Below are 13,139 nucleotides of genomic sequence, written 5' to 3'. Positions count from 1 at the left end.
ATATATTAGCTAATTTACTAGAGGTTCTGACAAAATGTTAATTGCTGTAGTCTATTTAAAAATATTTAATTAATTGGTTTTTGAATGAATGATTCAATGACTCACTCATAAAGACTTCACTTGTTTCATTACTCGCTGAATCAGCGTTTTTTAACGAATCTCTTGAATGAACGATTCAATGACAAATGCGTTTTTTTAAGTCACTTGTCGCCACCTTCTGGTGTAATGATGTAATTTATGCAATCTTTATTTGAAGCGTCAAGTTACTTTCAAAAGGTGATTTACTCTATTTTGATCGCCACCTTAGACATCAGTGTTTATATCTGTACTTAAACTATCCCGGTGATAATCTGAATTATTTTAAGACCGAAATAATGATACTGTGTGGTTGAAAAGACTGTTTGTGAAGCTGTTTCATACCTAAACTTGACAACTGCTCTCTCTGGTTTAGCAGCAGCGTGAAGTTGCGAACACCACCCGGAGCGGATGAGTGAAGTCAATCTGTTTCGCTCTCTTTGTGAGTCAGTTGGACTTCACGGTCCCCCTGCGTCATGACTAGGTGTCGTAGGGTCAAGCAGATTGGTATTAAATCCTTAATGAAGTCTGCTGAGGCTCAAATGCTGTATGGATGTGTGTGTGTGTGTGCAGTGCTGTGATAATTACATCCTGTCTTGGGGTTGAAGAAGACCTCTTGTTCTGTACGCCACTTTTTGATAAAACAGACTCTTCTCCTGGCGCTATTTCTCTAGTAATGAAGAGAAAGAGACGGCTGGTTTTGTGACTGACTGGAAATTATGTAATAAAAATAGAATTTTCCTTTAGAAGTTGAACTGTGTTCCAATTCACATCCAAAATCGCATACTCTATAGTACATACTACATTTGGTTTGAATCATACTTTGCGACCGTTAAAAAAGTGTGTTCTATGTAGTATAAATGCGTGTAGTATGAATGTAATCTGTATGTACTACTTTTGCCATGATGCCATTATCATGTGACCTACAAGCATCAGTTGCGTCGCTTCACTGCCATTCATAAATCCTCTCCCGCGGCCTCATGGGAAAGTGAAGTGTCCATTGAATGTGCACTTCAGAAGTAGTCGGTCATCCAGGTGCTTTTTGCTTGCTGTTTTATGAATACTGTGTATTCTGACAGCTCACATTGCCTACTATATAATATGGAAGTAAGCGTATTCGGATGCAGCGATACTGTCCACCCTAAGTAGTATGCAAGGCTAGATCCAATAGGGTTGAATCAGGTTTTTCTTCTGTGAGAGCCTATAATGTGTGACGTTATTGTTGTCAGACTGCAGATGAAGTGTAGTGAAGTGCACTTCATTTTGCTCTGTGATTGCGAATAAAAAAATGCATTTAAAAACTCGAGTGAGTAATAAGATGAATAGGAATGCTAATGGATCACTTTCTGTTGGTATTATAGTCCTCACTGACCTCAAAAAGTATCATATTTTTTAAAATAGTAAAGAGTATGCATTATTATAATATTTTTTTCTACTGTTTGAAATATCATACTTATAACTTAATGTATATTGTTTCATATATGCATAAGTATCACATAGAAGCTACAGTATGTTTGGATTATGCTAGCTTAGTATATACTGCACTACACTCAGTAAGTATTGTTTGTTTACTGCCTACTAGTTTTCAAAAAATAGTTTTTGAAACAATGCATGTGAATGATAAAGATTTAAAAAGTTAGTATGGAATATTAGCATACTGTCCAGTAGTGCTTAAAAATTGTTTGGGAAACAACAAGTTATGCAACAATAAACATTTCAAACAGTAGTATGCTACATTTTTGTCACATGAACTCATTATGTGCATATTTTATATTGCTATTTTGATTAATCGATGCATCACATGGGAAGTGAAAGGTCAAGTCAGATGCATTGCATTGTGGGATACTGTGTTTCACTTCCGAGTGTTCTGGTTGTGTTTTGTACATTGTGACAAAATGTTTTATGTCAAATTTTCATATAGCATACAGCACACTGTATACTATTGCCACAATAGTATGTAGTAGTTGATTGATAATATGCCCTAGGGTGGCCCTAGGGAGTTCTTCTAATGACGGCGGCTCCGCCTCTCTCCTCACAACACTCGTTAAGGCCTGATTGGTGCTTCGGTCTGATTGGCTGCGGTTTAATCAAGAGCTTCTTCCAGCAATTGATAGTAATTGTGTGTATGAAGTAGGGTGAGTGTTCGTGTGTGTGTGTGTGTGTGTGTGTGTGTGCGCGTGTGCGTTACTAGATGTTTATTATCGAGTGGATTTTTATAATTATCATTTATGTGCTATTAGGTTGACAGAAGGTGACATCAGTTCAAGCGAACACACCAAACTGTGGTTGTTAAATTCTCTCTCTCTCTAATCAAGTACATTAGTGCTCTATTTAAAACAGCATTATACTATTATTAACAGGGAGTGTTCCTCAAACCTCTGGCTTAATGTTATTTAAATGTTGTGTTCATGTTATAACAGTCTAATGATCTTAAAATAATGTTAATGGAACATCCTTATGATGTCATTTGCATTTGATAAACGTTCTCACAATGTTAGGAGAAAATCTTTTTAATCTGAACATCTTTTAAACTAAAGTTTAAGCTGAGCAAGATACAGTAACGCACAGATACCATGTTCACAATAGTTTTGTTGTCACGACTTTATTATATGCATCTCATTATGTTTTAAAGTCGGCATGAAATTGCAATAGTCTTTTCTTTCCTATTGTGGCGTATATCCGAGTGAAACAGCTTTTGGAACAAGAACAAATGTAGGGCGGGGCTTGATTTTGTCCATGGGGAATTGATTGGACACGCCCCTTACTGCTGATTGGCTACAAGTGTGTTTTGGTGCTCGGTCCAATCCACAGTCGCTGCAATATTTTTATATTTCTGTTTTTTATATTTAAAAAATTTTTGTATTATATACTGTATATATTTGTAATATACTGTTTTATTTTTTATTTAATTTATTGTATTTCTTTTTTATAATACATTTTTTTATGCTTTTTTATTTTTATAAAAATATTTTATATATCATATATTTTATAAAAATGTTTTATTGTATATAATTATTTTATTGTTTTATTTTTTAATTAAAAATATTTTATAGCTTAATTTAACTTAATTTTTGTCTTGTTTTACATCTTTTAAAAGCATATTTATTTTAAGCTCAATTGCATTAGATATTAAGGAATTTCAGAGAATTTTTTTAAATATTTTTTTATAATTTTATAAAAGGATTTTTAATATTATTAAATTTACATTTCAGATAAATATCTTAAAATATTAAAATATTCTTAAAATATTTTTTATATAATTTAAAATATTTTTATTACCAATATTGCATTCTTGTTTTAAGCATTAATTAATTTATAATTTTTTTTGCAATATATAAGCAACATGTATGTATTTGAATATTTATCTCACTGTTTTAAGAAATGTCGCTGCAATATTTATATATTTTGTTTTTTGTATTTTACTTTTTTATAAAATTTTTGTATTTTCTTTTTTTCTATAATACACTGTTTTATTTTTTAATTTAATTTTTTAATTTATTGTATTTCTTTTTTTATAATAAATTATTTTTTATGATTTATTTTATTTTTATAAAAATATTTTAAATACCATTATATATTTTTATAAAAATGTTTTATTGTATATAATTTATTTTATTGTTTTATTTTTTAATTAAAAAATTGTATAGCTTAATTTTATTTTTATATTTATTTTTATATTATATATATATATTATACTTTATTTTATTTTTATTAAGTTTTATATATATATATATATATATATATATTTTTTTTTTTTTTATGTTTTATTTTATTTTTGTTTAAAGGAGCAGTAAGCGATTTCTAAGAAATGCTGTTGATATTTGAAATCACCAAAACAAACACACCCCCACCCAAAAAAAAATCACACCCCTATCTTTATAGCTCCGCCCCCAAATTCATGAACACCCTATGCAACAGAGGCACCTCCCCCCTAATAATTGGACACGCCCCTTACCACTGATTGGCTACAAGTGTGTTTTGGTGCTTGGTCCGATCCACTTTTAACAGCATTTCTCAGAAATTGCTTACTGTACCTTTAATTGGTAAACATCTGGGAAATAATTTTTCTGTTACTGATTTTTTGTTTTTTGTTCAGTTTGTGGATTGGAAACACCGAGCGGTGTGTAGAACAATCTCTCCGATAAAGTACTTTGAAATTTGAGAGAGAAAGAGAGAAAAGGGCGCTTTTGAAGCCCAAGCTGGAGAGAGATGAATAAAGTTGGAGAAGACAAAGAAAAGATGAAAAGAAGTTGAGAATATATGAAGATATATGACAGCGCTGCCCTCTTGAGCTTTCCAGCCAAAGATAGAATGAGAGAGAGAGAGAAAAAGAGAGAGGGAGAAAAAGAGAGAGAGACATGTTTGTGTGTGTGGCCACAGTGTGTGTGTTGGGCCGAAGCTCTTTCTGATGTCTTTGCCTGTAGCCATGTGTGTGTAGCAGCGTTTGTACATGTGTGTCTTTGCTCAGAGCGAGTCATGGTACTGAATGCACATTTCTGACTCTCTCCTTCTCGATTCTTGACACACACTCACAACCAATGGCGTCTCTTTTTCCTCACAAACCCCCGGGGATCGCTGTCACTCATTCCCCCCCCGAGCCTCACAGTTGGCGAGCTGTCGCTTCCTCCGCTCGTCTCAATCATCGGCGGCGTCCTCTCCTCCCTCACTTTTCATCCCCACTTCTCTTTCAAACCCCTCCTCCTCCCACACTCTTCCTCTCTCATTTTGTTTCGCTCACATCTCTCTTTCTCTCTGTGAAAATTTCATGATACAGTTGATGACAGATGAGTTTCTTTTGATAGCTTGTTCTTGTCTGTCAAAAACTGCGACTACTTACCCAGAAACTGCAGCCTGTAAGTACTCTGTGTGTGTGTGTGTGTGTGTGTGTGAGAGGGTTTTCAATCTCAAATATTTACAAATCACACATTCTTCTCAGCCGAACGTAGTTGTGCATGCATGTGTGCACAAACGCATGCTTAGCTGCAAGAACATGCTATATATAGTGCAAAAAATCATGTTTTTCAGCTGGAATTTTGTTTTATTTTACATCTTTTAAAAGCATATTTTTTAAAGCTCAATTGCATTAGATATTAAGGAATATTTTTTTATATTTTTAAAGAATTTTTTAATATCATTAATTTTACATTTTGGAGAACTATATGCATCTTAAATTATTTTTATTTTTTATATAATTAAAAAATTTAATTATTTTTATTACCAATACTGCATTCTTGTTTTAAGCATTAATTTTTTTGCAATATATAAGCAAAATGTTTGTATTTGAATATTTAATGAGTCTTTGAGGGCATCTCACTGTTTTAATATGTTGTTTTATGGCTTTATGAATTTCTGTGTCACTTGCTTGGTGTTTCCAGGGTTTTTTTATTTGGTGTATTGATTTCAATGTGGTTTAAATTGCTAATTGAATTCGGTCTCAAGGTGAATTATGTTAACCTTACAGAGAAGTGCCATTGTATTACATGGTATATTGTACCAATTTAGACACTCCAATGATTGTAATACTATTGTATTCTTTCAAAATCCATTGGTATATGCCATGATACATATAAGAGTACCATGATTTTACATCATTTTGATATGGCACTACCACAATACTATTTTGTGAGGCTAAAAGTGGGGAATTTTAGCAGTCTTTAGTGATTTTTGTGTGAGTCAGTGTTTCTTTGTAACATTTCATTGAATATTAATTGGGACATGCTCCTTCTAAGCAATGACATGAGCGTATATGTATGTATTTGCATATGTAATCAGTCTTTGAGGGCATGTAGTTGAACATGCTTTACACTTTCACGGCTAATAACGCCTTTCCAAATGACTCTAAAACATGTCACTGTTTGTCTTATAATGGTCTGTTAAAAGTGTCGCTTTTAATTAGTTTATTGATCCATGTGCTCTAAATTGCTTATTGGATTCTGTTTCAAGGTGAACTAGTACTATGTGGTGTCAAGGTAATTGATAGCATGCTGGTTTTGGACACGGCTATTACTGTATGCTATCATTGTATTCTTTGGTATATAAATATGCTGGAAAATCCAGATAGTTGGTTTTTATTGAGCAAAGACAGACATACTATGAGCTACGAGGTTGTTAATTAGCTTCTGTTGAAGCCATCAGCCCACATTGTGGTGAAAACTACATTACCCATGATGCTATGCAGAAATTCCACCAATCAGAGAGTCGAAAAAAGCAATATGCACCAAAATTGCTCTTAAGCTCCACCCACTCCTATGAAACACGTCAAAAGACGTATAATCGAGTCAGTCTCTCTATTACGCTCTCAAAATACTTCAATATTTGTATATATATATATATATATATATATATATATAGGCTATATTTATAATATTAACATTTTTAAATGGGTAGTTTTATATTTCTCTGTCATTTTTAATTTCATTATGTTGTTCGCAATGCTTCATGGGATTGTAGTTCTTTCCCTCACTAAAGCCGTCAAGTTCACAGTCTTGTGTCTTTTGTATTTTTTGTCAGATTTTCAAATACTTTTTTACTTCAAATCAAAGTTTGTAATGTTGTGATTCAGCTCATAACTTGGTTCATGGCTTATAATGCTTTAATAAAGACTTTTTGTAAATCCCTATGGGAAAAATTAATAGAAAAAATCCTTTTGGAGCCAACACCGCTGGAAATAAGGATTGAAATTTCGCTTGACTTGCATTCCTTCAGCTGTATTTAGCATTACAATATTTTCCATTCATTTTTCTATGAGTATCCTGTCTTCTCCTCCTTATATTGTCTCTGGGGTTAGTCAGTAATAATTAGAATGTGTGTGTATGTGTGTGTGTGTGTGTGCATGTGGGCGTGTGTGTGTGTGCATGTGTGTGTGTGTGTTTCACTGATGTCCCCTCCGGCTGACTGACTCATGTGTGTGTGCTGTGCACATCTGGGTGATTCTTGGACTGTCCTTTTTCGTTTAAATCAGTGTGTCAGACTCTGGAGCCGTGATGATAGTGGACTGAGATGTCTGGAATATGAGCATCCTGCTGCAAAATACCAGCTTTTAATTATAGTTGGCTTTACATTCGCCGGTCAGATGGACTAACTTCTAGTTTTTGCATGGTAGACCAAGCTGATGTAGGTGGTTAGAGCTGGTAAACCACCTTAGACCAGTAACAAACCAGCCGACATGAAGTGGCATTCGCAACCCACACTATAAAATATTTATGTAATTAATAAATATATTTTTAATTATATATATATATATATATATATATATATATATATATAGTTTTATTTTATTTTACTGTATGATAAAATAATTATAAAAATTTAATTATAAAAAATATATAAATTTTTCAACAGTTTGGGGTCGGTATGATTTTTAAAATATCAATGAAAGACATATTTTCTGCTCACCAAGACTGCATTTATTTGATAAAAAATACAGTAAAATTGTGAAATATTATTACAATTTAAAATAACTGTTTTCTGTTTGAATATATGTTAAAGTGTAATTTATTCCTGTGATCAAAGCTGTATTTTCAGCATCATTACTCCAGTCTTCAGTGTCACATGATCCTTCAGAAATCATTCTAATATGATGATTTGATGCTCAAGAAGCATTTAAAAAGTTAAAAAGGACAGCATTTATTTGAAATAGAAATGTTGTGTAACTTTTTTACTGTTCATGTGAAAAATTTAGGATGGGACTTTTATTTGTTTGTTCCAGCAGTTCATGTACCTTTGCATGGGTACATCCAAAAAAAGACCAAACGTTCAGTGAATTCAGATTTTGTCCTTGCTCAGGGAGTTTCCTGTAGCCGCAGCAGCCCTTGGCCAATTGCTGAGCACATTTAGGCAGCGTGTCACAACTCCCGCCCCTTCACTGCACGTTCCTCCTGGCCAGCGCTAATGATACTCTTCACCTCTGACCTTTCTGATCTGCCCCGGCACCTCCAGCCACATCCTCAGAGAACAGCCGGGCAGAACTAGCCCAATGAGAGCCGGCTAGAATGACGGCCATCTCTGAGCCAACAGGCCTCCTCAGATGATGGGCAACAGGATAGCAGGGATGAGATGGGATGAGACAGCGAGCGCTGTGGGACAGATCGTGCTTTGAGGAGTTTTTAACTACGCTAAACCCGTCTACACAGTAACCACACAGATATGTCCTGGTGGATGAGAGGAAAATGATGGATTGCACCTGTGTTTGTTTTTGCTAGCAGTTTTTCAGTGTTGTAACTTTTTAGATTGTAACCTTTTACACCTAAAATAAGTAATTAATTATGTTACATCATTAGGGATGGAAATCATAAGGAATTTGTCATTATTGGTTTCCGATTTCACTAACGATTCCAGTTCCTTAACCCTCTGGTGCTGTCCTCAGATGCTGTCCTTTGTCAGTCAAAAAAGTTTTTTTTTATTATTATTTCAATGAAATGTTTGTACTATATTTTAGTTCGATAATGTTTTTTAATTAGTATTTGTATTTTTAGGGGATTTTATGGTACTAAATTATATTTATGCAGTAGTTATAATCCATTTATTCAGACCTGAAAATGAAATTTCCAACTTAAACTCATAAATCTTGTATGTTTTGGAGCACAGACTGAAGTTTGGTTTTATTTAAAGAAAACATTTGAGAGATTATTTCTGAAAAAGTAAAAAAAAAAAAAAAAAAATGAAGTAGAAATTTTGAAAAAATGAATAGAAGTTTAAGTTTAGTATTATGAAAAATGCATAAACGTACTATATTAAATATATATTTTCCAAAACATGTTTTACTCTAAAACTGTGAGAAAATCAAAGCCATAAATCTAAACAAGTTGTGTCCAAATTTGAGGTTGATATCTCAAAAAATGAGCTTTCAGTAAGATTTTGTTTGGGTGCAGTACCAAACGCTTCCACTAGATGAAATTCGTCTCCCATTCATTTCCAATTGTGTCAAACAATACAAGTGTGACTATTTTTTTCCGGACAATTTAACCTTTTTGAATCATGTCCATGATTTTTGTGTGTGTGTGTGTTCACATGGCAAGAACCAAAACCTTTACCAAGTTTCGTACTATTCGTACCATTTATGAAACAACAACAACATTTTTCGGTCAAAAATGACCGAACAGCACCAGATTTCTTTTTTCAATCAAGAACTATGAAATGGACTTGCATTTAAACAGATATATGGGTTTAGTGTAAAAAAAAAAAAAAAAAAAACTTCTCAAGAACTTAATAGAAATAACACTGAAATAAAATTAAATTAAATATAAATATTAGATGAAAAACTTAAATTTTAAAAACACTTTAAAGGGGACCTATTATGCCCCTTTCACAAGATGTAATATAAGTCTCTGGTGTCCCCAGAATGTGTCTGTGAAGTTTCAGCTCAAAATACCCCACAGATCATTTATTATAGCTTGTCAAATTTGCCCCTATTTGGGTGTGAGCAAAAACACCGTTTTTGTGTGTGTCCCTTTAAATGCAAATGAGCTGCTGCTCCCGACCCCCTTTCCAGAAGAGGGCAGAGCTTTAACAGCTCGCGCTTTGGTTGCTCAACAATAACAAAGCTGGAGAATCTCACGCAGCCAAAATGAGGATTGTCAGTAACGACCACATTTACACTGTAAAGATGGTGTCGTTTATTTATTGTCTTACACAGCCGACAGAAAACAAGAAACATGTTGCCTTGACATCAATAAAGCAACTCTGATGTGGCATTTTATTTACAAAAAACTAAAGTTCTAAAAGTTCTAAATTCTAAATTTAATGAATGCACATTACACACTTGAAAAACAAACGCAGGTATTGCGGTGTAGATTCAACAGTTGATTACATAACCTGCGTTACTTGGTCGGTGTCTCCTTAAATCTAACACTGAGTGTGGGTTGTGTCACAAACCCCTGTAACATGTTGTTCATGGAGCGGAGAGGCGGACAGCGGTGACGTCTATGAAGGGTTTCCACAATGCCACCTACTCCTCAGAAGACACTTTCTGTCACAAGTCTCTCCCACATGCTCTCTCTCTTCCTCTCCGGTGGCCTGTGACGCTGGCGAAAGCTAAATTGGCTGTTTCCATGTAAATATGAGGCTTGTGTGTGGTTTAATTACTATGGAGATGACTTAGGACGGACCATGTGATTTAGGCAATCAGAACGAAGCATCAGGGAGGAGAGCGGGAAGAAAGAGAGAGGCTGGGAGAGGGAAGAAGGAACGCTGGATAAATAGATGTACAGAAGTTGGAGGTGGAGAAGCTTGTGATCAATTAGGAGACTGGGAATAACCTTTTCCTCTCTCTCTCTCTCTGTCTCTGTCTGTCTTTCAGGGGAAGAGGAATAAACCAGGAGTGGAGTCCGTCGGGTCTCCCGATTCAGGAAGAGGAAGAGGAGAGAAAAAAGCCATCAAGTAGGTGCAGGGACATTCATTTAGTTCATTGGGGCTTTTTTTTTTAAGATCGTTGTGTTGGGGCAAAGATTGGCCATATGATATCAGCGCTGCGATCACAGGAAAACTTCTCTGTTTCTCCATAAACAACAAATATGTGTGTTTAAAATCTATGGAAATCATTTTAAAAGTTGTTAAAGCAGTGGCGGTCCTTCAGAGGAAGCAAGAGAGGCTCAAAAATGTGTTTAAAATAAACATAGCAACTAAAATGATAAAATTAACTGTTGTTTTAATTCATTTACTTACTGATAGGCCTCACTTAGATGCATATACAATGTAAAAAATATTATAAAAATATTGTAACAGCATGTTAGCCAATTGACCCCGACTGTTTGTTTATTTATTTATTTTTTTAAGGGAAAAATAAGCTTGAAAAAAGCACTGGGAGTTGATACATTTTGTTTTAATCTTTTACCATATTGAAAAGCACTGGGTTGTTGATTTGAATTATTATAACATGTCATTAATTATCAAAATAATTTTAGGATATCAAGGAAAGATCATTGTGTACAGGAGCATAAATACCAAATTTATATATATATATATATATATATATATATATATATACACACACAAACACAAATAATATATATATATAGTATTATTATTATAAAAATAATAAATAATAGCATATCAGCAAAAATATACATATTATTATTATATACACATAATACTATATATATAATTAAAATAATAAATAATAGCATATCAACAAAAATATAAAATGTTGTTTTAGTAATATTATTGAAATAATTTATATATGTGTATATACATGTGTATATATATATAAATAATATACACAAATAATAATAATATATAATAATATACATATATATATTATTAAAAATAATAAATAATAGCATATCTGCAAAAAAAAAAAATATATATATATATATATATATAATATTGTTGTGTTAATATTATTAAAATAATAAATAATAATATTAAAACAATTTAAAAATGGGAATAATATATATATATATATATATATACAGTATATATGTTTATATATAGTATTATTATTATTAAAAATAATAATACCATGTCAGCAAAAAAATAATGTTTTTTTATTAATATTATTGCAATAATAAATAATAATATTAAAATAATAAAAAAATGGGAATAATATATAAAAAATAATAAATACTACCATGTCAGCAAAACATTATATATAATCAGCAATATACACAAATAATGTTGTTTTATTACATTATTATTATGATTAAAATAATAAATAATAATATTAAAATAATAAAAAAAATACCTACTACAATTTTTTACTGGTTTGTTCAATGTTATTTTATGTATCAGAAAATTCCCACTGCCTAAAAGTCATGATTTCCTTTCCATTTCATTCACCGTGAAGTTTTTCAGTCTAGACTGGCTTTGAATAAAAAAAAAGAAAAGTACACAAATACAAGACCAATTAACTGCACTCATAATGAGCGTGCCGCTCGCATTCATTGGGGAAGCATCCTCTCCGAACGATTCCGGCTCTTTGACTGACGCTGACTCTGAATGCCACGGGTTTCGCTGAAGAGCGTCTGATGGAGGACGCGGGATCTTTGAGCTCAGCGGGACGCTGCGTTTCCATTGTTTTCCTCTTCGTATGATCCCATGCCTTCTTGTTTACCAGACGGTTATTCTCAGAGACGCGCGCCGGTAAAGGTTGTTGTGATGTGTGGCCTGTGTTGTGCCTCGTGACATTGCAGCTGCTGTTTTGGACTAATGAGTTCTCTGGATTTAAAGCTTGCAGGTGCTTGTGGAAATCTGTATTTTTTGCATTTCTTTTCCTGATGCTGTTGTTGAAATAATAACTTAACGTAAATGACCTTTTCCCCCAATACCAGGTTCATCTGACCCTTCTCACCTTTCACCTCTGTTTTCCAAATGCTTCTTTTCTTAGCAAAACATTAATGGTTTGTCACCAAGAAGATTGTGTTTAATAGTGTGTGATGCTTCACTGCTTTCTGTCTCTCTCTTTCTCTCTCTCCCTAACGCTTGTGATCTTTGATAAACTAATGAATGCTCAGGTATAATCTTGCTTATTTCTGCTTTGCTGCCTTATGGATGCATTGGGTCTGTCTTTATTTCCCTGTTTGATCATAAAACCCTTTATGCACCTCTCAGCTTCTTATAAATGGCGAATTCCTCTCCCTCTTCCTCTTTCAACCACCTCCTATCCCGAAGAAGCGGAGATGGCCGGAGATCGCCTGTGTATAGACTGATGGATGAAATGGATGGCTCATGTTCCACTGACGTGTATGTGTGTGTCTCTTCAGTGATTTAGACAGAGACTTTTGGAATAACAATGACAGCAGTTCAGTGCAGCAGCGCTGGAGCTCATACCCGCCCAAGGAGTTTGTACTAAACATTTCTCCTTATGCCCCTTACGGAGATCCACGCCTCTCACTCAAGTGAGTCTCTGTTCAGGCTGGTAAGAGACACCAACCCCTGACCCTCAACTCATACCACACCCAAACCTCCCCGAACCCGAACCCTTACCAACCGCACCCTAGATTTGTGCTGCAGCAGAAAGTCTGGTCCGCTTTCGTTCATTTGCTACTTTTTATTCAGGAAAAGACCGTCTGACTGGCACATGCTGTGAACTGACCAATCGCTGTTTGTTTTGTTGTTGTTGTTTTTGT

General features: G+C 33.8%; 1 protein-coding gene across 2 annotated transcripts in view; it reads left to right on the top strand.

Moving 5' to 3' along the window:
* The window catches only part of syt7a (synaptotagmin VIIa), a 136,352-nt gene that overhangs the window by 65,261 nt on the left and 57,952 nt on the right, over window positions 1-13,139 (top strand). Inside the window, exons 3-4 of one of the 2 annotated variants that reach the window (XM_051883096.1) lie at window positions 10,373-10,452; window positions 12,774-12,908. In XM_051883096.1, the coding sequence (XP_051739056.1) occupies window positions 10,373-10,452; window positions 12,774-12,908 (215 nt within the window). The remainder of the gene's footprint in view (window positions 1-10,372; window positions 10,453-12,773; window positions 12,909-13,139) is intronic. The other variant, XM_051883095.1, reaches the window with a different exon arrangement.

Source organism: Ctenopharyngodon idella, chromosome 24 (genome assembly GCF_019924925.1).
Source record: "Ctenopharyngodon idella isolate HZGC_01 chromosome 24, HZGC01, whole genome shotgun sequence".
Taxonomy (NCBI): domain Eukaryota; kingdom Metazoa; phylum Chordata; class Actinopteri; order Cypriniformes; family Xenocyprididae; genus Ctenopharyngodon; species Ctenopharyngodon idella.
This window is presented reverse-complemented; position numbering and strand designations above follow the sequence as displayed.